The 27,062-nt window shown below is 36.6% G+C and overlaps 1 protein-coding gene across 1 annotated transcript in view; it reads left to right on the forward strand.

The window, feature by feature from the left end:
* Thsd7b (thrombospondin, type I, domain containing 7B) overlaps window positions 1-27,062 on the forward strand; it is a 780,466-nt gene that overhangs the window by 568,535 nt on the left and 184,869 nt on the right. The window contains exon 15 of the mRNA XM_013517433.1: window positions 22,731-22,909. Coding sequence (XP_013372887.1) covers window positions 22,731-22,909 — 179 coding nt within the window. The remainder of the gene's footprint in view (window positions 1-22,730; window positions 22,910-27,062) is intronic.

Below are 27,062 nucleotides of genomic sequence, written 5' to 3' on the forward strand. Positions count from 1 at the left end.
TGAAAGAGTGCATGAAGGCTCATAAGCATTCAAAGCATGTTTTTGAATGCTTGATTCAATCATCAGTTCTTAGTAGTTTGACTCCAAAGTATCTCTCAAACTTTTCTTTTCTCTTGCTACGTATTGCCATCCATTGGTAGTCCATATTATACTATTTTGTCCTGAAATACCTGTCTAATATCTATCATGCCAAGATTTAACAGTTATGACACTAAAATTCAAATGGACCCACGCCACTGACCTGCTTGTATTATTTATCTGTCTCCCCTTTATATACCTGATTCTTATTAGAACACTCGTGAACTCCCCTGAGTCTTGCCAAAGGGACATCTCCTTTCTTTCAGACCTCTCATTATCTAGGGTAATATAGATGCTGCCCATTATAGCAAAAAGTCTGCTTCTTTTGTGCTTCTACTTAGTTCTACATCTAACTTTATATTTTAAAAAATACCACATCCTTTTTTTTGAGACAGGATGTTGCTGTGCAGTCCAAGTTTGTCTTGTCCTCACTTTCTAGCCCAAGCGAGCATTGAACTAGCAGTGATCTTCCTGCCTTAGCCTCCTGAGAGCTGGGATTACAGACACATGCCGCTATGCCTGGCTCTACATGGATTTTTTATTTCTTTTGCTAGAGTAAGAACTTATAGAAATTCATGATGAAATCATTTTTATTTCTCTATCTCCAAAGCCCAGCATAGGGTTTGGCCTTTACAAGCTATCAGTGTAAACTGACAAATGAATGAAAGAAAATACTAATTCAGGCATGGCAAGATTCAGCATATATTATTGTGTAAAAGTTTAAGTGTGTCTAAACAACCCTTCTTTTCAGTAGAAAAACTGCGTATAACAAAAGCCAATTCATAGAGAAGTCAGTCATGCGATATATAGTCAGACAAATAGTACAGAAGCCTGGCTTTGTTTTGAGCTTCACAGACATTTTAGGATTAGAGGAAATGAAATTGCATTGCTACAAGTGGACAAGCAATGCTTTTGAAAGAATGGGAGAATGCAGAAAAAACAGTATTTCAAATAACCCAGCTCTAATTGGGCAGAACCAACTTTAATTTAATAGAAAATAAAGTGAAAATATAATGTTTTATATCTGATTCCTGATAAATTATGATTGCTTTTGAGAAGTAATTATCTCCACTAATATTTCATCCAGAGATAACTTAGTATTTGTGGCTTGGTTCTATTATAATTTAATTAATGTGTTGTCATATGTGACGGGGTATAATCTACAGACATAGCAAAATCATCATCATCATCACCATCCAAAGAAGCTTTTTGTGGGTGTGGGGATGTGTCTTAGGGAAAAGCCACTTTTCCAGCTTGTGGAAGGCCCTGGTTCATCCCCAGCACCACAAAAAACAAAAGTAAGAAAGAATGTTTCTGTGTTTTGAGAATAATAACCCATGTAGTAACTTCAGGAATTTTATATTATAACTGCATTGAATTTTGTATAATTAAAATATTCCAGTTACAGATATATATGGACAAGTTTATTTTGTCTAAATAAAAAGAACATGTTTAGGGTCTGAAAGTTATAACTTTACTAACCAAGATATTTTAAGAGAGCATCTTAAAGTGCCCTGGCAAAGATTTGTGGGATGAAAGATGAAACGAACTTTTGAAATTTTCGTAAAATCTCTCCACAAGTCTGCCAGCATGGAAGTGACTCCATACTCTTTTATGGAGAGAACTAGAAACTTTTATCTACAATTTCTGGTAAATGACCTGTTTCTTAAATTCTGTACACCTTTATGCTTCTTAAGGTATTGAAAAGCTCTTCAAATTATACCACTTAAGGGGGAATACTCATTCCTGAGTGAAGGAAATTTAAATTTGACAAAATAACAATTGTTCCTGTATTTTTCATGCTTAGGTTTTCTCTTTAGTACTTTTTTACTTTAAAATGATATTTATGTAAAATTTGTATAATATTGCTATTTTAGAGGGCTTTTCTCCATCTTCCTTTCTCTGCCTTATTATGAAATGCTCTTGTTACCAGACTAATATCTCGATTGTTTGCCATTTTGTTACCAGGTTTTGAGGTGCTAGGGATTCGGAGGTACAGGAGTCTCCTGAGGTGGTTTCTAGATTCTTTCTGTCTTGAGCAAAAAATTGGTCAGCACAAGCACAAAGTGTAGCAAAGCTTTATTAGATGTAAGTAAAGAAACAGTCTCTACAAAGTTAGTTTGTTCCAAGTAAAAATATGAAAAGAAGTACACCTTACAGGGTGGGGGTCACCCATGCAAGAGGGAACACACTGGAAAAAAGTCAGTGTGGCGGTCCTTCTTGTATCATCCTCCCCTCAACCTGATGTCAGATCTAGGTCATCCTTTTGAAACCCTGCTCAAGTCCTCAGGAGAAGTCACATGCATGGCTTTGGGAACTATTCTGGGTATGTGTCCTGGGATTTTGTCATTAACAGGTGATGCCTACTTCCTCAGCCAGCTTTACCGTACCCTAACCTCCTGCCTCCACCCTAACCTGTAAATGTCAATATTTATGCAATGAGAGTTGTTAGAGAAGAATTAGATTTATTCAAGGGCTAGCATCTAAGAAGGTGGACCAGACTGCCCTCTTCAAACTTCCAGCATGGATAAGCAGGATAGCCAAAGACTTTTACAGGGAGAGAAAGAAGATCAAGTCAGAAAGCCTATTGCGCTAAATGTTGTCTTCATTTTCCAGGGTGTATTTTTCCATTTTATTTTCTCTAGAACATCGCAGTGGACCTTACCCTTCTGGGGCTGGTTCCTGTAGTTCTTTTTGGACAGACATATTAATTTTCTGCAAGTTAAACCTCATGGTAATTTACATAACTTATATTAGTTGATGTACATGATTGAAAGAAGAAGAAGGGACATTACACATTTCCATGTTCTCAGAAGGTCACTAGATGTTCTGGGTTCTGTGAATATAGCAAATCATTATTTAGCAGTTAACCTCTTAGTCAGTGGAGTGGTGATCCACTTTAGGACTTAGAATGTTGGTAAAAAGGGAGAGAATAGAATCCTCACATAAGGATTAAGGAAGGGAGTCAATATTATGGAAGAGTAGGGGGAAGGCAGTGAAAGTGAATTTTCCCAGTACAGCTCCTGAAGCAGTAGTCAGTTTATACTCTTACTTTTCTGTTGGATTCACTCCAAGAACTACATATCCACAATCCTCATCACTCTTTCTTCTTATTACCATTTCCCCCATTCCAGTGAGCAAAATCTTTCTAAAAAAGGAAATCTCATTCTTGCTGTCATGATTTTAAACTCTCAGGGGCCACCTATTGCCCAGACTCTAACATTTTTTAACATACCACTCACTAGAAGAAGACTTTTGCCCCTGCGCCTGTGTACGTCCCCCGCTGCAACTTTAATTCCATCCCCTCTGCAACCTCATCTCTGTTTATCTCCAATAACCTTTCTGGACTTGTATTAAAATTATTAGTTATCCTCTCTGAAAGCCTACAGGAAGTCTTACAGGAGCTCTTCCCTAAGCACCAGAGCCTGCTAGGAATTTAAGATTTTTGCCTTATGTCCTTCAGCAAAATATAAGTCCCCAGCCCTAGAGCTTTTACTATATTACTTGCCTTATTGACTGTCCATGCTGTCATAGAGATATGTGTACTCCTAGAGAGAGTACACATATTACATCACTGTACCATCCCAGACATCTGGTAAATTGTCAGCACGTCATATATACTCAATAACAGCCAAAATACAAAGAGCTAAATTGTGCTTCTGTGTACATAATTTTATTGTACATATGTGTACAAGTACCTTATAGCTGCTGTAACAAAACTGCAAACTTTTGGGCTCAAAATGGCACACATTTATTTCCTTATGGTTGTAACTGTCAGAAGCTTATGATCAGCTTCACTGGGTCAAAGTCAGGATGTAGTAAGGACTACACTACCTCCAAAGACTTTTTGGGGGAGGAACTTTTGTTTGTCTTTTCCAAGCTACAATTTTTTTCATTCTTTGGTTCATTGCCTCTTCCTCAATCTTTAACTCCAGTGACATACCATCTTGTTTCCCTATCTTGCTAGGTTCTTGTGTATCAAGTCTCCCATCGATCCTTCCTCATGAAGATGCTTAGGATTATTTGGACTATGTGGATAATCCAGGATAACCTTCCTATAATGATACACTTTGTACATAACCCACAGGAATGGCATAGAAAACTCAGACATAAGTCTACATGTAGGCAGCTCTACTAATTCTTCACAAAGGTACTAAGAATCCACAATAGACAAAAAAAAATTGTCTGTAATAAATGGCATCTGGTAAGGTGGATACCTGTATACACATGCAAAAAAAAAAAAAAAACAAAAAACCCTGCAAGTGAATTTTTATTTCTGTCTCTCACACGTACATGCACACACATACACACACACACATACTCAAAATAGGTTGAGATTTAAATTTAAGACCCAAGGAAAACCTAGAGAATAATCTCTATAAAATTGGTCTTAGTAGTGATTGTGTTTCCCTTTTTGCCTAACCAAAAAATAAAAGCAACCAAAGAAAAAAACATACACTCACATCTATATTCACACACATACCTGATTATAAGCACTAGAGATTTTGACCTATTTATTTGATTTTCTGGAAAATCCCTTGTGATAAAAATAGGCATCGATACATTAAGTTGATATGGAATACATAAGAAGAGAAATACAAGTGCGGTGGTACTTTGGTTCACAAATTAGGTTCTATCCACAATTCTGGTTGCAAACCAAACTCCACAAGAACTGAGTCAGGCTTCCCCAGGAGGGTGACATTGAACCTAAATGCTGAATTTGATTCAGTTCTTCTGCACTCCGTTTGTGACCAGAATTGTGGAAGGAATCAAATTCATGAACACTTCAGTGAAAGTGTTCTGGTAAGGCAGCAGCTAATTATGGGATTTTTTCAGAAAATTTCAGAAGCAGCATCTCAGAGGTGGGGGTTTTACCCGAGTCTTGAGGGAGGAAAGGGAGCATTATGGTTTAGTCACACTAACTAGCACCTAGCCCTGCATGACTATATATATATGGGCGGGATGAGAACTGAGTAGGAAATGTTTAATTAGGAACTCGTGTGCTGAAAACATTCTGTTATTGGATGCAATTTCCCCCCAGACTTGAATAATACTGGAATTGTTTTTCCAGGAACTAATGTCTAAGAGCTCTATTAGCTCAAATCATTTTGTGATAAAATTTGTGTATTATAACCTGAAAGATATGTAAAATTTTAAGTGTTAAAATTTGAATGTCCTCTGAGAAATAGCTGCAGATGCTACATAATTCAGCTTTAGGTGAGTGATTCTCACTGTTTTTACTCTGGTGATACACTTATCCTATAAAGTTTACCTAGAACACAACCATCAGAAGGGCTTGTTCTCTGACGGTTACCCCCGTGGGGTGACCTGCTGGAGTAGGAGCTGTACAGGGGAACAATGAAGACCTTACCCTAATTTATGTCATTCTCTCTTACTGATTAGTCAAATCTCAGACTGCTCCAACATTATTTCAAACAGGCAGAGGCAGTGACATAGGCAGGAAAATAGTCTGATGACCCACTGGATGGCACTGATCAGAGGTATAGAAACAGTGTGGAATCAGGAATAATTTTGAAAACTGAGTTAGTAGTAATGGTTGGTGACCCTAACAAGGGTGGAGACCCAGTTTATGAATGGGAAGTGAAGAGGGATTTGAATGACTTCAAGATGGAGTAGAACAACTACTAGAAGTAGGTAGGTATGTAGGTAGCTAGATGACAGGTGGACAGTCAGACAGACCAAACGAACACAAGTGAAAATATTTGATTAAAGCTGGGAGAATAAATTCTTCTGACTATAGATTTGGTATTCAGATCTTGGAAGAGCCTGTAGGTGATAAGAATGATGTTAATAATGGGAAGAGCTGAACTCAGAACTCTAAAAAATAGCTTCATTTGAGGTGATGGTGGAAAAATTTGCTTAAACTTTATCACTAGAGTAGCTCATTTCTACAAAACTCAGCTGAATAGCTCTAAAATTGGAAGAGTCTTCATTTGTTCAGTCTAAATATAGCTTTTTCTACTCATTGATTCCAAATATATTCAGTTAAAACTAAATCTAAAATGCTTTCTACATAAGAGCCTATCAGATATTTGGAAGAACATGTAATGCTCCCTTTACTTGTAAATGTTTTCTTTTTCAGGCTGAGTAGAGCTTTCTGTGCTCTGATTCACATGACAGTTTCTAGCCCCTTTTGTCACTGGGCTCCATTTTTCTCCAATATGTTTCCATTTGGCGAGAAACACTTAAATGATAGTAAAGAGAACATAGTGTCTCAGTGTCAGCTCTAGGCACACATTTCTGGTACCATATGCTCAGCTACCCTGGACTTCCTCCACCTCCCCCACGCACCGTCTGTCCTCCCCTGACTCTATTCCTTTATGTTCTTAGGCCATTTGGTGTCTTTTTTTCTTCTTTTTTAGGTAGACTCTTACTCATTTTTTGAGTCCTACCTCAAGCCACCTTCTCCAGGAAGTCTTTCCCCAAACTTCAGCAAATGCTTTCTACGTTCTCACAGAAATTTAGTCATGCCTTCACATAAAGTAGCTTTTGTATGAGACTTTGTCTCTGTCTGCTTTTCTCTCCCTTCTAGATTGTTATCTCCAAATTCTTAGCTCATTTACTCTTTAATGCAGGACATATTTATTGAACACCTACACTTTGCTAAGAATGATGCTGCACTAGTTATATAGTGTTACATAAAAAAGTGTGATCTCTGGGGCCTTATAATTGAGAGAAACATTGAAGAAATATATACACAGAAAAAGTAGTTTGAAGGTGCTACATATGGTATGTATGTATGTATAACCAGTGTACATGGATGCTATTTTTGTATATACAAGTATCAGGATTATACAAAAAGTAACAAAAGGGGGAGGCAGCATTAAGTTGAGGGATCAGGGAAGACCACCTTTGGGAAGAAAATGTGATGTAAAAAGGGAAAGATGAGTAGACATGTAATAGGCAAAAATACTCTTCCTGCTAGGCCAGATACTCAAATAATGTCTCATGAATAAGTAGAAATGCAGTATTTGAAATATTGTACAGTATTTTAAACTTTGTGCCATATTTTACCACTTTCTTTGAACCAATTTACTAATATTTTTGTTCATATATTGTTTTATTTTGTGAACCATAACAAATACTTTTAGATAAATTCCATTTACATGGTGACAAATAAAATGCATAATCTAATCAGTATGGTAACTATCAATAAACTTTCAATTTGCAGAAAAAAATTCCTACAGTCTTTTTTTTAGGAACTGCTATAATGTTTTACATCCCCATTCTTAGTCTATATAAATGCAGTTGCCCTTTGGGGACCATAATGCGGAACTGTGCTTTTACCTGTATTCCCTTTCAGATTCTCAGTTGCAGCTCATTATTCCAGCTTGTTAAGAGCTCTAAATCGTGATGCTGACATCTACCATATAAGCTATAACTCTCTGCTTTATATCATCCCAGAATTTGATAAGCATGCCATCTGTGTCTTTATCCAAGTTGTTAATCAAAATGTTGAACAAAACAGGACCAAGTATTTCCCATCAGTATTCACTCACGGAGCGACGTCTCTCAGGATGGCACTGATCCATTAATCAACAAGGTCTGAGAAACTACAAACATCCATCTAGCTCCTTACATTTGTTTCTGAGAGTATCAGGAGAAATTTTGTCAGATTCCTTCTTGCCTATAGCATTCTGCTCCTTCTATTTTACCAATCTAGAAAACCTATCAAAAAAATTGTTTTGATGAATTCACCTAAATGAGCTCATTTTGACAGCTGAAATGTTTTATTGAAACATTCACAAGCTTTTATTAGACTCTTCATAGATTTTTCTCAGAATCCCCTAGAGCATCACCCCATGGCTACACCTAGTTTTACTGGGGTCAGATAATTTCTCAACGGCTTTAGTTACTGGCCCAGTTACTCAACATCCAAGGACAATTAGCCTTGGCTGACTTATGTAGTGATTCTGTTCATGTAATGATGCTGTTTGGTAGACAGACATAACAATGTGGGGATCTGACTGCAGAAATCTGCTTCTTACACTAGTATGTTCTTGGCCTTTGTGTTAATGTGTGATTTTCCATATTTTGTGTATCAATGTGCAGATAATGATGACTAAGGCTTTGTGTCTCATTTTCTGTTTTCTCCTTATGAGGAGACCGTTGATTCAAGTCTCGTTCTCAGCTGGCTACTTTACCTGGCTGCCTGTCCTCCTTCTCCCAAGTTGGCTTCATGCCTTGTAGTTCATGTCAGCAGGAAACCACTTTTTTCTCCCTTTCAGATGTTTTAATTATTTGGTTAGAGGCAAATCATATTTCAAGGACTAAAAATTTATTTGTTATCTGCAATACTATCTATATCTGAAACACTTTACTTTTTATGCTGCTCTTCCTTTTTTTCTTAGTCTTCTAAGAAAAACAAAAAAGGTAACTCCACCTGTATTTTACCTCCTAATATAGGACTATACATGCAAGGAGTGACATTCCTGATTTTTCATCAGTTAGATTCTTTTCTGCTTGTAACAGTCATTGGAAGAATTGGATAAGTTGATAGATTTTGACAGCTTTTTTTGGATAATGAAGCCATATTACAGGAAGGTAAGAGGAAAGTTACTGCTTTTTAAGGATATACTATGTGTCGGCCACTCTTCAGGGGCCTTATGTTATTTTATAATACTGTTCACCAGGAATAAGACCTCAGGCTCCACACAGCCCATTCTTGATATAGTGTCACACTGGAAAAGTGCAAATATTACAAACCTTTTCAGATTCTTGGTGTAATACAAAGTAGTGAAATGATGAATTGTTGCACACAGAGAACTGAAAAATTTAGTGCTCCTTTAGTATCCATGGGGATTGCCTCCAGGACCCCCAGCAATACCAAAATCCATGGGTACCTAAGTCGCCTATATAAAATGGCACAGTGTTTTTATATAACCTGTACGTGTTTCCCATGACTTTAAATCATTTCTAGATGACATATACTACCTATACAATGAAGATGCTCTGTAGATAGGTGTTATAATGTCTAGGAACCAATGACAAGAAAAAAAGTCTGTACATGTTCAGTACAAATACATTTCCCCCAAATATTTTTGCTCTTCAACTGGTTGACTCCCTGGGTGTAGAAGCTGCAGAAATGGAGGGCTCATTGTACAGTCCTCTCCATTGTGAGATGGTACACTTCCACGGCAGGGCTTTAAGGAGAAAAGTAATAATAATTAATTATCACCAAGGACCTAAAAGTAGTTTTATTTGTTCCTTATGTTGTATGTTTCTAGTTCTAAGAAAGTACTTTGTCATTTTCCTGGACAGTGTTCTTCGTGGCGTACCTAATCAAATGGATATATTAGAGGGGAATCTGTAATCGCAAACCATGGGCACCCGCTGTAGTAGCAGGCAGTGGGGCCTGTGGGAGCTCATGAAGCAGAGAAAAAGCAGGAGGAAACGCACAAGGGTGCCCGGTTCTGCCCTCTGCTTAGCCAGCACACGGTGAGGCACTGTTATTCATATGACTCTGAGTCTTTTGCTCTCCCAGTTAATTCTTGTTTAACAGCCTGCTTTCCACTTCCTTTTAGTTCTAGCTTCTCATATTGAGGCAGAGAAAGAGAGAGAGAGAGAGAGAGAGAGAGAGAGAGAGAGAGACAGAGACAGAGAGAGAGACAGAGAGAGAGAGAGAGATCTGAGTTACTGCATGTTCTCATTTTTATTCCAGACACATCTTCCATCTACTTTATTTCAGTTTCATGACTTTCTCTTTAACTCTGTATCTCCCATCCTGTCAGTTTCCCTCATAGTTAATTTATAACCCATTTTGCATCTGTTTATATTAGTGTATATGTGTCTCCAATAAACACATATAAATAAATGCACATGTATGTAATTATATAGCTTGTAGTTAAATTTGAATTTATATTATATCCCATTTTGGATGTTTTTCTGATGAGAATAGCTAATATTAGTTAAGCATTTATAATATGCTTTATCTTTCTATAAGTACTGTCTTTACAAATGTATTCTTATATTACTACTATCACATAAACATTGTTATTATTGTCCAGTTACATATTAGAAAATCAAGAAACAGAGAGGTCAGTGAAATTGCATGAGCTTATCCAGCTGGGAATGTCACTGTTTGTTTCTTCACCTACATACAGATCATGTCTCTCAACCAATATGTAAGTTGCTGCATTCATGGTGGTGTAGGTAGATTCATTTATTTTGGGGGGGTTAACTGCATAGTTTTCTGTCTTTTGTGTATATCTAACATTTTACATTTCTTTCCCACTAATAATAAATTACCCAGGCTTCGTCTGACCCTTGGCTACTCAGCTAACACTGTTATGAACTGTTCTGTGATCTTTTGTACTACAGTATTATCAAAAGACAGCTGCTAAGATTATATGAATGTGTTTTGCAAAGAAACAGGTGCAATAACAGAAAAGGAGAAATATACCAAAATTTTAATAACTGGTAGCCTGTGAATAGTGAGAATGTTTTTCCCTCTACCTCTTACTTCTTGTTGCTTTCCATTTTCGTACCTTGACCTTTGGATTTATATTATGACTAGCCTTCAGATTTTGAGTCTCACATGTGAAATTAAACTCAGAGCCAGATTTTTGCCTGTGTAGTCCAGCTGTATCCCTAAACTTTGCATACATCTAGAAATGGATTGATTTCACTTGGATCATTTTTAACAGCAGCATCACAAATTCAAGCTCAAAAATACTGCAGTTGGCACCATTTCAATTTTCATTAATAAGACTTCAATACTTTATCGCATCTTTTTTTTTTTCCAGGAACATCATTTAGGAGATCAGAAAGAGGTGTGTTCTATGTTTTAACCTCATATGGAATGTTTTTTCATTTTTCTGGAACAGAACTGTATCTGAAATATACGCAGCTATTCCTTAATCTTTGACTTGACAGGTTTTCACAAAGTTTGCTAAGTTAAAAACTTTACTAACCACATTGACCCAACCTTAATAATTTAGGCAAAGTCTGTTTAGATAGTGAGTGCTAAGAGGTGGTCCTACACCGATCAGTGTACATCTCTAAGGAAAGATGACTAAATACTGTTCCCTGTTACACTGCAATGATTCTGAATAGCAGTAAGCAAACCAGAAACTTTCTTCAACAATTTTTGAATTACATCACCAATGATTTTAGGTTTTTCATCTCCTGTGCTTTTCTTTTAAAGAGAGAGAAAGAAACAGTATCACCAATTGGAGAAATGTTTACATGTTGAACGATGTGAAGTTACAGAATTTCATGCATGCTTAAAGCAATGGAGAGCTATAGATGCAACAGATTATAGAAGTACTTGAGCATTATTTAGAAAAGCCTTGACTTTCAGGAGCAAGATAAGTAAATAAGAGCAAGATAAGTAACATAAGAAGAGAAATATGATTGGCTGGAGTCAGTTCAGAAGTGATAGTGAATGCAAGTGTTCTCTCTAAATGTTCTGTAACCTAGTCCTTACCCATAGTGACCTTCAAACTATGTTTGTTCAGTTATTCAAATAATTTTGTTTTAACTAGCATGGAAGTATTCATTGCCATATCCCAAATAGAGCATATTACCTGCTCTATTTGTTGGTTCAGTACGTACCCACTGTGCTGGCCTCTGTTTTTTTGACTTATGGGGAAAAACATCATTTTTTAGGGAAGATTTACAATGTTGAATCTTTTTCTCTGTGGGACATTTTGAGGTGAAACCTTCCTTTATCCTGCCTCCTGTTCCATTTCTTACAGTGGAGATGAAGATGAATTTTCTTCTTTGGAGAAAAATATTAGTAGCAATGACTAGCCTGTTAGTTTAGTTCTTATCTACAGAGCGATTCCTTGAAGCAGATGTAATAATTATCTCCATTTTACAGGTGAGAAGATTAAAGCTTGCAGAGGTTCAGTGGCAAGCATAAATAAGTGATAACAGTAAAAATTGTCCTGGTTGATCTTAGATTTAGTCCTTTCTAGTTTCTAAACCCACTTCTTATCCCTCATGGTACTGTCTGTCTGTTAGTAATAGCCGGTTATCTTTTACAGAGTGTGAGCAACATGGCTTCGTACTATTATTATTCCCATTCTATAGGTAAGAGGTTGAATTTATTGTCTATAAAGGTTAGGACTGGAAAAGTTTTCAATTCTGTCAGCTCCACTGTGTCATAACTGGTCACCTCTGCTATTACAGGGTAAAGGCAGCCTTAGAAAGTACTTGATAGCTCTGCCCTAACGAAGTATATTTAAAAAAACAGGCAGAGAATGGATTTGACCTGAGCTATATTTACTAATCCACATTATACATAATAAAATTGAACTTTATAGAATTTAAGGAGCTCTGGTTGAAGGGGGATTTAAGCCTAGGTCAGACTGAGGTCAAAGGCTGGATTCCCATCCTTGTGTTCACATTGTCTTCCTCTTGATAATATTTCTGCTCTATAGCAGGCTAAAGTACTCCCCAAATAAACAACCTATGTTTAAATTGTAGAACCCAAAATCTGTGCTCATGACTTCATTTATTCATAGGGTCTTTGCAGATATAATTAAGCAAGTTGCGATGAGATTGTTCTAGGTTTAGGTGTAGGTTAAACTGTTTGTTGGGACCAAATGCCCCACAGGCTCAGATACACATAACTTTAAGGAGGAGAGGTTTACTTTTGCTCATCATGTCAGACACTTCAGTCCATAGTCAGCAGGCTCCAAGGAAGAAACATCATGGCAATAACGAGAGATGCAGGAAAAGTGCTCATTTTGTGGTGGGTGGGAAGCTGAGCAGAGGGGAGCATGCCAGAGAGAGGTCTTCCCTCCAAAAGCATCCGCCCAGTGATCTTTCCAACTGGACCGCACCTTCTAAGTGTTCCAATCACCTCTCCTGGAGCGTTTTAATCTAATCAAGTTGAAAAGTAAGCTAACTGTCTGCCACAGGTGGGCTCTGTATTCACAGACTGGGGTCTATATAAATGAAAGGTGAGAGAGATTTAAGACAGAGACAAGGAGAACACGGAATGTGAAGACAAGAAAGGCAGACATTAGGAAAGAAATCTAGGGTTACCAGGGGCCAGTAGTAACTGAAAAACACAAGGGTGGAATTTCTCCTGGGCTCAGAGGGAGCACAGCCTGCCATCATCTTAATTTCAGATTTCTGGAATGCACCAGAATGAGTGCACAGGACATTGCGCCAAACCTGAGAGAATGAATTATTTCTGTTTGATGCTACCAAATTTCTGTTCATTTGTTATGACAGCCCTATGAAACTAATATACTTTTTATTCTGTTCTATTTTTTTTCATCAGAGAAATATTGCTGGTTGTTCTGAATACTTTTTCCTGATGGAAAAGGGCCTGTGTCTGTGTGAATTGGGATTATCTACAGTCCCTTGACACTTACATTAATGTAGCAAGAAGATCGCCGGCCATTTAAATTTCATTAGAGAATTAAGTTAAATCAATTTTAAATGAATGTATGTATATGTCTATACTTTTTGGGTTTTAGCAAGTATTTAAATATCATTAAATAAAAATATGTACAGGATGTTTGATTGCCAATTGAAGGCTAAATGTACATCTGTAAATTAGGCAATGCACAATCCATTAGGATACAAATTTATTGATAAGTGAAACAAATTCACCATTACCAGCATGTTGTGTAAATCTAGACTAGGAGTCGTATTTAATTTTACACGTTGGCAAAAGTTCAAAGGTTTTTACAGTAACTTGCAAGGAGTTAATGTACTGTGAATCCATTCCAGTACATTGATTTTTGCTTTAGCTCAGTGAAAGATTCAGTTCTTTTGCAAAAGCAAACTTTTAGAAATGAATTTTCTGCATTATATAATCCATAATTCAGAATATATAACAACTGGTTTCATTGTTCATGAATAGCAATCAATGTCTGGATGACTTAATAGTCCAGCAAATGGAAACATAAACAGACTCTCATCCCTTAACTTTGTCGTGTGTACACTTCACACATGAGGACATTTGTTCTGTGCTACAGAGTTTTTGAGGAAGCTTAGGTCTGAATGACAAATGTTTCCATCCACTTTGCTGTATATGCTTATGCTACTTTGAATATGCGTGATGTCTCGCGTTGCCATCTTTAGGAAGTAAGTTTCAAAGTTGGAGAGGTAACATGCAAGATCTGATGGCAGCTGAGGTTATTCTATCCTCAGAAGCTGACACTTCAGGACCTTACACTAAGTGCACTTCTACTTCCAAACTATTGCATCCAAATTTGAATTTATAAATTTGACTTTAAAAAGAGGAACTCCATTATATAATCACCAGAGCTCACATATCCAGGGTAGGAGCTTAGAGGCTGATTCCGCTGGGGGACTCAGCCTAGATAGGGGTTTCTGGCTGATTCTTCAAGGGCCCCTTCGTGCAATCATTGTGGTGAGGCAAGAAAATCGGTCTGTGTCTCCACTTTCCCCACCATAACAGAAGCTTCACTCCTGTCTGCTTTTATATGGAACTTAGGAGTAAGGTGCTGCTTTGTTTTAGTAAAGAAGGCATCATAAATCTAGGCACTGTAGAGTCTTATGAAGGCACATTTTGTTTGGAGAGACCCTGCTATTCAGTTCCAGCTGATGGTTACTATGGTAAAAATCTCAGATGTCCTGAGAGTATTCACACTTTCAAGAGAAGTAAAACTTTCTTATTTTCATGTGAACTCACTCAATTGTGGACTCTGGGTGTCAAAATTAATAGAGAAACAAACAAACAAAGAAGTAACTAGACAATAAATAAGTTATGGCACTGGCCAAATATAATGACTGCATTCAAGTCAGAGCTCCCTTTGCGACCAAGGAGATAAAGCAAAAAGAACAGAAACACTTGTCGTCTTCCACGCTTATATATTTCTGAATCTTGTGAGATGTACAGAGGCATCTATCTACTCACAAACTGGCTGTGGCTGGTTGTAGGGATTAGTTATGTTAGACCTGTCTTAGCATTTGGGAAATGAAGCTGCTGTTTAAGGGGCAGAATCATTGGTCATTTTGAAGATAATCCTTTCCCCATGTGGATAGCACATTAGTCATATGTACATGTCACAGCTAATTCATTATAAGGACATTCGATCACCTTTCATTACATTGTTCTCTAATAGCACATGTATCTACTTTATTACCTGCAATGGTCTTTTAGCTTAAAGTCTAGACATTTGTCACTTCAGCTTTGAATTTTCCAGTTACCTTTCAACCAGTTTCTCTAAGCTAATGTCATCTCTTCTTCCATCTCATAGCACAGCTGTGTGAGTCAGCTTTCTGTTCCTGTGACAAGATAACTGACATGGACAGTGGCAAGGCAGCTAGACATGCGGTGCCAGCATTTGATCTCAACACTCTAGAAGGCTGAGGGAAGAGAATTCCAGGTTTAAGCCCAGGATGGACCATTAGCCACTTACTATGGGCCTGTCTCAAACTAAAAAAAAATAAGTAAAAAATAAAAAGGCTAGATGTGCAGCTCAGTGAGAACACCCTGGATTCAATTTCCAGTACCAGTGAGGAAAACACCAATAAAAAAAACTGCTTAAAGGAGGAGAGATTTATTTGGGTTCATGGTTTTAGCAACTTCAGTCCATCACTGGGTGCTCCTGTACCCATGGTTGCCTGCTGCTGGCTCCATTACTTCGGGCCTGTGCTGAGCAGCATGGAGAAATGGTGTGGCAGGAAACTAGCTGCTTACCTCCTAACAGCCAGGAAGGTGAGAGGAACAGAGAGAGAGCCAGAGAGAAAGGGGCCAGTGACAAAATATGCCCTTCAGATCCTTGGTCCCAGTGACAAGTTTCAACCAGATAGGCCTTAAGAGGCCTATTCAGAAGGACAAGAACATCAAAGCATTAGTCTACTTCATTAAGTTAGAGCAATCACCATCCAGTTACTTTGGCAAAACTCACTAGCTAGCAACCAAGCCATCGCAATGGTGAACCGTTTGAGGAACATTTTGGACCACTACCATAACAACACCCAAACTAATATTAGCATTCTTAATCCATTTTCTAAGTCCTCCAACTGTGACCTTCTAATATGACCTCACACTGTCTTAAAGTCAAATTCTTAAACTCACATTTTTGTCCACAAGGCTTCTCTGTTGACTTGGGAATATTTTGGGTTAATTTCAGTCTTTATTTAACATGCATTCTCTCCCTTGCTTTCTATTTTTTCCCCTAACTTTTTTTGTGCCCATCCATTAATCAAATTCTGCCATGCTGTAAAGGTTGTTTATTTTAATGGAAGCCATGATATGCTTCGAGTTTTGCTATGGCAACTGACCAGACATAGGATGGATTAGAAAGAAGACATCCAAGACCCGTAGTCCAGTTCAGGGGCTGTGATAATAGTCCAAGTGAGAGATAATGAGAGAGATAATGAGTCTGGCCTCCGCTGGTGGCAGGAGACCTGGAAAGATAGAGATGGGCTCAAACAACAACTGATTTACTGACACAATGCAGAATCACTCATTTTGTGTTATCTTTCATTTACATGGAAATGATCTGGAATGAGAAATGACTTCCAAATTTGAAAATTATTACCCTATAATTCCTCGGCTAAAATGTCTTTACAGAATTATATTCTCTATCAATCTCTAGCTCCAAAAACATAATAAGGAAAGAACACTGCTACTTTTCTGTATAGCTTTTACTATTGGTGAGATATTCGTATGTCATTTATATTGTATGTTAATTTTTTCCACAATGTTCTACTTATTATATCTTTTGACCTTGCAGTATTATGGAGAGCAACAAAGGAGAATTGTTGTATTTTTATTTTAGTGGGAGGAAATTCAACTATTGAGGTTTAATATTTTATCCCAGGTCACATAAGGTTAGACCTTGATTTATTACCCATATTGCAGTTCTTTTTTAATAATAAATTATAAATGTCCCTGAAATATATATACATAGGCTCAACTTCTGCAAAGTTACATCCTCATTTGACAGTGCTGCTATTCAGATTTTGTTAACTGCTGATTTACATTATTTTATTTTCTCGGGACTCTATATAGATTCTCAAAACACTCCAAGTATTTATTCCATAATGTTCATTCTAAAGATAAATTTCCTATGAAAGGTCAATCCATCAGGATGAGCTAGGAGATTTTATAGGCACAAATGAGACAGACAACCTCAAAATTTCCATGGCTGGAAGCCAAGGCGGCACTCATGGTCCATGTCCATTTTGTGTTGTCTGTGGGCTCCACTCCAAGTCACCTTCAGCCACAAGCCCCGATGGAGAGGGTAGCTATTATTTAGTATATTGCTGATCTCAGTGGTGTAGAGAATGAAACAGTATGGCACATTGTGGTCCAGCTCTTACACTGCCCACCCAGAGGTGACATACTTCACTTCTGCTCACATTTCTTTTACTAAAGGAAAAATTTAAACTCTCAGTAGCTTCAAGGGACAGGAAAGTACACAGTTACTAGGTGTCCACTGTCAAATATTAGAGTAATATTTGAGGAATATGCCGGAATAGTTGAGGAATACTCTGATGATTTCAAGTTAAGCTCTGAGTAGAGAGTACTGTGGATTGTGTAGTTTCAAGGGAAACTCTCTCAAGGCAAGATGATATAATGAGAGGACTTTGCATAGGCCGTACAAGCCTCAGTTCTAGAAATTGCTCATTGATATTGTCAACAATCTGGGTATCTTTATTCAGCTGTCAATGCCAAATTTATGATGTAGTTAACCATTTAGTTACTTTAATTTTAACAGTGTTTATTTGCAGTAACGAGAAAAACAGTTCTAATTGAAGAACATTCTAATTATTCTGTGTCTAATGTTCCATTTGTCCCTCATATCCTCAGTGTCTTCTAAGAAAAGATAATCCTTGCCTGGAGGAAACTGGTACAGAGAGTTAATGTTGAAAGTCTGCCTATATGTCCAACAGGGGCTACCATCTTGAGTAAATTGCCTAGATGATTCAATTTAAAAGATCAGTTGTTTAGGCTGTTATGTAAATTGACACTGAGACATTTAGCTATAACAAGTGAACCAGACCCACAAAACTAGTCAAAAACCTGTAATTGCTTTTCAGCCTTTTGGCTAAGATCAAGTATAAAAACTTGTACATGCCACAACCAATATTTCTCACAAACATTTCTAAGAAGATTGAAGTTAGAATCTATTCATATGATCTCAAATTATCGTAGAATTTCTGTATGTTATTTGTGTCAAATAATTAAAGTACTTGATTGCATACCAGAATTTTTTCATTTATAAGACTATTCTCTTCTAAAGTATGAATGACTTTAAGGGCAACTTAATTCTGTATTTTGTCATTCCAAAACTAAACAGAACATTCTACGGCCATAATAATTGCACGCACACGTGCGTGCATGTGTGTGTGTGTGTGTGTGTGTGATTTTTAGGAAGAGTCTCACTGTGTAGTTCAAGATGGCTTTGATCTCACTATGTAGCCATAGATGGTGTTTACCTCATTACAATCCTCTTGCCTCAGTCTCTTGAGTGAACAAATTACAGGCCTAGGGCACCATATACAGTTTATGATATTTTTTTCTACTGGATAGTTAGCTGGTATCTCAAGGATTTGAGTTCCCTTCCTGCAAGTCTATAAAATAAAGCTCTGGGGGCTGGCATGTGGCTCAGTGGTAGAGCACTTGTCTATAGTGCACATGCCCTAGGTTCAATCCCAGCACCTCTGGATGAATGAGTGAATAAATGAATGAATGAATGAGTGAATGAATGAAACAAAATAATACTTGCTTATACAACTAATTTATCCACAACTAAAATATATTAAGAATTTTAAGAAGAAGAGGTGACAATAATATAGGCACTTTTTAATGCTGCCTCCCCTGACCTCACAGAGATCTAGACAGGGTTGGAACCATAACAGAGAGCATGCAACTGTTATCATAAGTGTTATTTCATATCTGAAATATAAATTCACTGAGCCAAACTGCCAGCCCTCTTGTGTTCATCTATATTTCCACACACTAATGGATTGATTTTAAATAAGTGCTTAACACTGTCTGCTGCTGTCTTAGAAACAATGGTAAAGTATTGATCTAACAAATTGAATTGTTAAAACACCTCTCCCAATTATTTTTCCAGCTCTCTCAAACAAATATAACCCCTTAAAAACAAATATGAAACTTTGTGGTATGGTTCATTTGCATAAAATAAGTAGATAACAAATAAATTCTAATAGCATGAAACTATATAAATTGCAACACCAAATCTTGAAATAGTGTGAAGGGAAGACACAATCATCATTTTAACTCACATGGTTCTACCAGATCTTAGTTTGGTCAGCATTTTAAAAGTATTTCCACATTTTATGCTTTCATTTTTTCAGAACAGTGTCAGTATATAGAACATGGATTACCCAGTAAGATCTTTGCTGTTATTTTATACATAGAAAATAGTAAGCATATCAATCTAGGTTATTTTTCAAGGTGTATTTCATATATTTTTCTTTTTATTCCTCCAATACAAGATCTTATGGGGAGAAAAATAACTTAGTATCTTGATGATGGAAGGAAAATGGATGTCAGTAACATTCCAGGAAGTATCACCTTTAAAAGAGACTACCTTATTCAGAAATCTGTTAACACTGGTGTCTGTTGTGCTGACTCAGTGAGGTCAGAGTCTGTGGATTAGTAATGCAGTTTGAAAACTCATCCCATTCCAGATCCCTGGGCTTCAGCACTGTTTGGTGTGTCATTAAATAAATACACCTTGTTTTAGCATGGATAGACATACTATTAGTGGATTCCATTCACAATTAGGCTATATTCACTGAATTTATAACCTTGAGTTTCCTTGAGGTCCTCTTTGAGGGTTTATTAATTATCATGGAGGGGGAAAGGATTAAAATCCTTCAGTAAGCAAGCATAGATGAAGATGATTTAAATTCTCATTTAATTAAAAGGATGTCTAATTCAAAAATTGCTTTAAAATAGGCTCTATATAGGCACTCAAGTATTTAAAATTTATTTCTATGAAATCTGAGATTGCAGATTTGTACATCTACTACTTGCATGGCAGGAGGGTAAATTCCCCCTGATAATCTAGTCCTTTTGTTTTTATCTGATAGTGGATTAAGTCATTTTATAAAATTAGATTATGCTTGTCACATCATGTTAATCCTTTATTTAGCATTTACTGTGTACCTAGTAATGATTTGGTGGTCAAAGAGCCTTAGAAATATACATAGAATGCAAATTCAACAATGGTGAATTCATCTTCTAATAATCTCAACTGGATAAATTAAAATCTTTTTTCAATTTCAGAGGAACTTTTCTGATGACTCTTTTATTTACAAATTCTCACTTATCGGTTTTATTTTTGAAATTTAAAATCGTTGTAGAAGTAACCTAAGTAAATATAACTACAAAATTAAAACAGAGGGAGAAGCGGAGGGAGGGAAGGGGGAGAGAGGCAACCAAAGAAACGAGGTTCTGAAAAAGCCTTCATACATATAGATGTATATTCGTATACATATACAATGCACATGTAAATATATATAGGTGTGTATTCATAGGAAATTGAAAACATAATAGTCCATTTCTTCCTGTTTTCCTTCTGGAATGGAAGAGGTAAGTTATCCAGAGTTTAAAAGGTGGAGAAGATTTTGATACAATGTTCCACAGAATAAGAGTGAGAAGAAAACTCAAAAAATGACCAGGCAGTGAGAGAATGTGGTTGAAGATAAAGAGCAGACATTAAAGTGTCACCACTGTGGAACTAGCGTTGTCTTCATCTCGGGTCATAAGTCCTGCTTTAAGCGCGAAAAAGCCAGTTGAACAGGCTGCTGGACTGGCCAAGGTCTCGGGTTTTGCAAATCCGGCTTGAAGGAAGGGCACTGAACAAGATAGTCACTATATAGGCAGTAGTTACAGAGCAAGAGTTGCTAGAATAATTAGGGAAAGAATTTAATATCCATAAGCAAAGATGTGACTGTGATTGGAAAAAATGGAGTCATTTTTATACATGAAATTCAAAGTGCAAGAGGAAAAATAAAGAGAAGGTTCTCAGCCTTGAAAGTATGATGGAATCACCTGGAGAGTTCTAAAAATTGACAGCATCTGGATGCTATTCCTTGAGCTTCTGGTTGAATTGTCCTCTATTCTGTCTTGGCAATAAAGTTATATGGCAATAAATTTATATGCCAAGAATGAAAAGCATTATTTAGACTGTACCTGTCATGGAATTTGCTTGTTTTTTGTTTGATTTTCATTATCTTGCTATGGTGGGTTGGTGTTTTGTTTTCAAGTCAATGAAGCATAATCAAAGATTGAAAGAGAAAAGTAATATGAGTTTTCATTGATTTTGAAAAGTAGCTTTTGCCTCAGAATGGTTAACAGGTGCCAAAAGAGAATAATTCAGGGAAAAGCAACTGAGTAGAGAGAATTTTGCATTGTTCTGGGCCGGCAGTGAAATCTTGAATGAGGGACTGGCAAATGAATTGCAGATTCAAGGCCATATTTGTGAATTTTAACATAAGAATTTATGACATGTATAGTTGATATGTAAATTAATGGAAGAAAGCCCAAAATAATATACCTTTTCTTGGCATGTCACAGCGTGGCTGCTCACTTCTTCATGGTCTTCACCGCTACAAGAAAAAGTCTACTTCATCTTTCAAGATATTACACTTGATTAAGTCAGGCACACCCTGGATAATTTCCCTTTTGATTAACTCCTATTGATCACCTTATTTGCCACATTAATTACATCTCTAAATTCCCCTCGTATTTGCCATGCAGCATAAGCTAATTATAGGAATGACATCTGATCACAGTTCCTGCCGACACTCAAAGGTAGAGGATTCAGATGATATCACTGTTAATTGAGATAAGGAATACAAGAGAATTAGAATATTTTAGGAGGAAATTGATGACATCAGCTTTAGACCTGATGAAGTTGGCGTAATTGGGCATCTAATTGCAGTGTCTCAGTAGGAAATGTAGGATTTTGTAGAAAGATCATCATGGGGCATGCATATTTGGTAATGTTCATTAGAGGTGACACTTAAAGCAATGAGATCACTCAGAAAAGAACTGTAGCAACACGTGGGCTGAAGACAGGAATAAAGCTAGAATTTCTGAAGCTATCCTTTCACTCATATCTCTTAATTCCAAGGCAATAATCCTTGATCCCATGACACAACTTTTTACCATTCCTCTACATTCTTTCAAAAATGTCCTGCTTTTCCTATTTGTGGTCTGCTCTTTGTCCTTTGGATGACCAACTCGTACTATCTGGAAGTGAGGATCCGCATCTATATTAGCAGCAGGCTTGCAGATCATAGGCCTAAGAAAGGTTGGTCGTGTTGTTCTCCATGTTCAAGATGGTGGCTTGCAGGAATTGTGGAATGGATGTACCATGCTCAGTGAGTGGAGATGGTCCCATTTCCAACACTAAACTGCTTGTGTCCTTCATACCAGAAACCAAAACTAGTTGAAAGCTTTCTTATTTCTTCTATCTCATCATTATTTGTGACCCAGATAAAATAAACAGAATTGTACAAGTTTGAACGCAGATGTAATCATATTTATCTGTCTCCTAATGCTTTGGTCTCTTTTTCTATGAAGAAAATGATTGGAGCCATTGTGGCAATAATTTCCAGAACTCTGAGCTATGAGAATGGAAATAAAACGTGAATCTGATTAGTATATTTTGATCTAATTTTCTTTTCTTAATTTTTTTTTCTTTCAGGTTATATTCAAGAAGAGTGTGTTGTGCCCTGCCCATTTGATTGCAAGTTAAGTGACTGGTCTAGTTGGGGATCTTGCAGTTCTTCTTGTGGGATTGGAGTGAGAATTCGATCCAAATGGTTAAAGGAAAAACCTTACAATGGAGGTCGACCGTGTCCCAAACTGGATCTCAAGAATCAGGTAAAGTGTATGAAACAACACATAAAAAGTTAAACACCATCTGCAGTGCTGTTTCTTGTGGAAATTGAAGTAATTTGTTTATTTGAGGCAGTTTTACAAGCTTGGAAGAAAGAGTAGGAAGGCAAACATCAAAATAATAGAGTTAGTTGTAGGAACTTTACCTACTGGTAGATAATGCCAAGACAAATTTGATGTCCTTAGGAATTTACAAAATTAAATCCAATTGATTTTTAAATGATCTTGAAGGCTCATTCAATATTAAAATGTTATATACATATAATATTATATGTATAAAACATCAGAGCAAAATCACACTACTTTTCGGCAATATAGTTAACCAGTTCCAAAGCTGGTGTTCTATTTTTCCTTTTTCTTACTCTTTATCTTAATAGTTTTCACTTTCAATCTCACCAGTTCTTCCACAATTCTCCAAGTTTCTTACAACATTTTCTCTGTTTCCCTAAAAGTCATGTCTATTCTCATGAATGAACCCCATTATACCTTTCCATATAGATGTCTAATAAAATTGCTGTCCTAAGAAAAGTTGATAAGGGTATTTCAATTGCTTTACCTATATATGACAGAGTCTAAGTTAAGAATTATTGTAAAGAACTCAAATTTCACCAACTTCATACTTAATACATTAGGACCAACATTCAGGTTTTTAAATCAGGTGAATGGGTGGAACACAAGATCAGGTTAGTTAAATGTTCTTTATTCTTAGAATGGATATGTACATCCTTTGTTACTAGGAAAATTTTAACAGAAAGCTGCCTGGCTTCTATCACTAATTCAATTATGCTAATATCTGTCCTTTTAACTTGATTTTGTTGTGATGCTCTATAGATTGTTAATGGAAGGAAAACTCCACACCTCTGTTTTCAATTTGAAGCACATGGTTAGCTAGTCTTGGTTGACTTTAAGTACCATGTGTCAATTTAAGACTAGCTATTTTCCCCTAAGTTATTGTAAAAGATACATAATTCATTGAAATGAAAAGTTATTCTAGTGGGAAATACTGAAGATCTAAGGGTATAGTTAATATGCCAGCTTTTTTAAAGGTTATATGCTAAAATAATGACCACAGTTTCTTCACTCAAAGATGCAAGCCTTTTGGGGAAAACAAAGCAAAGGACCATGAAATCAAAATAAAGATTTTAAAGAAACCTCATAAGCTGGGAGTTTAATGAAGAGAAAGAAGAAATATGATTAATGAATACAGGAGGGAAATACTCAGAGCTGAGGTGGTTGAGATAAGCCTTACAAAGAAAGAAAAAATATGATCAAGAAGACAGCATTTAGGTGCAAACTGTTTGACCAAGTATTTAAAATGGAAACGAATTACAAACCAGGAATATTTATGGTGATTCTAGTTACATCTTCCTCAAAACCATCACCAAGAGCTAAAACTTTTAAATAATGATTTTAGTATTTCAATTTTATTACTTAGGAAAGTACCTAAGAAACAAAAGGATTTCATCTGAGCACAAACAGGAGGACCATATTCTTAGTGTGTGGGGCAATTGTGTAGAACTAGGTGTGTAAAATTTGAGAGTAGGAAGAGTTTCATGGAATTTGTATGCCTGTTGTGACTTGGGAAGAAGAAACATGTTCTAAGCTCTTGACATATGACAGTTACAACTTTTAGAAGTATTACAGGTAGAAATTAAATCCAAACTCATGAATAATTTAGATAAATTCAATAAGTGAAACTTAAGTGATGGTTGGTCTGTCTGCAGGAGATATTTCTAACTTTTATGTTCAAGAAGGCAATTGTAGCCTTCTATAACTTTCTTTAATGCTCAGAAATGAGTCCTGGAATTTAATTATCAGAAATAGAATGTAGTATGACATTTATTGTGACATAAATAAGCTTCTGATATCTAGCATGTATTTGGCCTAATAAAAAGTTAATTTTAAAGTCATCCACATCCATATTTTATATATTTAGACAATGGATGTTTTACTGTGAACTGACAAACTGTAGTTATTTATATTTATTGGGTGGAAAATGATGTTAGGAATACAGTGTGAAGTAAGGAAATCGATATAATCATCATATGTATCACCTCAAACACTCTGCAATTTTAGTAGTGAGAATATTTCAAATTTACAGTGTACAACCTTGAGCTTTTTTTTTTTTTTTTCTGGTACCAGGAATTGAACTCACGATGTTCTTGTGCTTGCCGGGCAGGTGCTGTGCCGCTGAGCTAAATCCCCAGGCCCAGTGTACAACCTTTATTAGCTATATTACCATGCTCTGATAGAACTCGAGTTTTAAAAGACACCTAAATCTCCTGTTCAATTATACTTGGTACTTTTTGTCTCTCATCACTCTGTTACTTTTCCATCGATGGATAACTACCATTCCACTCTGTTTGTATAAGTTGATTATTTTAGGTTTTACACTCAAGTGAGAGCATGTAGTTCTTTGCCTTACTCTGCCTGGCATATTTCAGTTAACATTATTTTCCCCTATTCCATCAGTGTTATCCCGAGTGAGTGAGTTTATATCCCTTTCAAGGCCAAATAGGATCCTGTGTATGTATATTGCACATTTTCTTTATTCTTCAATCCACTGAGGGAAACTTAGGTTGATTCTAGATGTCGGCTCTGGTGACTACTGTTCAAGGAACGTGGACGTGCAGGCATCTTTTTGACATGCTAATCTCAGCTCTTTCTGAGAAAAACCCAGTAGTGGAATTGCTGGATTATTTGTTAATTCTGTTTTCAGTTTTTGGAGGTGCTTTGAAAATTTTTCCATAATTTGTTCTAATTTACATTCCCATGAACAATGCACAAGGATTGTTTTTTTTCTCTCTCAAACATACTTCAAGTAAGCTAGTTGAACAGGGCAGTGAGCAATGTGCTATACGCCCTGTGTCTCACATGTCTGTGAAGGGCAAAGGACTGATGGGTGTTCTTCAGATGTTCCAGCATGGTCCTTTTCTGGGCAAAGAGCAGAGGACAAGATGGGCACTTAAAGACACTGACGTGCTGGGATTGCAGGTGCGGGTCAAAGCGTGAGGAGAGGAAGGGTTCGCAAGAGAAGACTGTGTCACACATGGAGCACTTGTAGATGAGCTTGGCTTGCTGCATGAGGAAGGTCAGACGCTGGGAGTACAGATGGGTGTGGGCACTGGGTGCAGACTTGAAAGCCACGGGGCAGATGGGGCACTCGTGAAAAATCCTAAATATAAAAGAAATCTCCCAGGACTAATTCCTTTTCTAGACAAGCACAATTATCCCATAGGTATATTTGTCCTTATTTAGGGAATTTTCTTTGCATGTGTGCATATGTGTGTGTGTGTGTCATACTGTGCATAGAGATTTGTTAGACCTAATTTCTTTTTCTTTTTTTTTTTTTTTTTTTTTTTTTTTGGTTTTTCTCCAGTACCGGGAACCGAACTCAAGACCTTACGCTTGCCAGGCAGGTGCTTTGCCGCTGAGCTAAATCCCCAGCCCCTGTTAGACCTAATTTATATTTTTCATTTACCTGACAATAAATTGAGTTGTCATGGATTTTCATTATTTAGGAAATACTCCTAAACATCTATTATTTATGGCAATTCTTTTTAGAAGGGATCTCTGTTTTTGTAAACTACAAATGAGGTGTAGGGAGGCTTTCTGTAAAGTTTAGTCTTACTACTTCATCTAGGTTATTCATCTTTTTTCAGGTTGGTGCCGAAGTTTCAATTTATTTTCATATTTTCCATGTAAGATTCCCGCCTAACCAAAAATAAGACAAAGCTTTTGATTAAACTATTAAAGAGAATAAAAAATAATTTCAAAATATTAGAAATGATACAGAGCTTCACTAAACAAGATGGTAGGAATTCACCAAAGATTGTTATATTGCATATTGTTGTCTTCAAATTAGTTATTCAGATTACAAAATATAAGCATGCAAAATTGGTCAAAAATTTAAGCATTAACTGTTCCTTTCAATAAACCATTAGACATCAGCAGTACAGTTATCCCAGCTGTCCTTTATATGTGGTAATCTGAGTAACTTTGTTGAAGATAACAATATATAATATAAGGACCACTGTTAATTCCTATCATTCTGTTTTGAAATCATGCACATTTTTATGGTTTTGCTTTGTTTTGTTTTTGTTTTGTTGTTTTGTTTTTTATTCTCTTTAAAATAAAA

Source organism: Chinchilla lanigera, unplaced genomic scaffold (assembly GCF_000276665.1).
Source record: "Chinchilla lanigera isolate Chin_1 unplaced genomic scaffold, ChiLan1.0 scaffold00039, whole genome shotgun sequence".
Taxonomy (NCBI): Eukaryota; Metazoa; Chordata; class Mammalia; order Rodentia; family Chinchillidae; genus Chinchilla; species Chinchilla lanigera.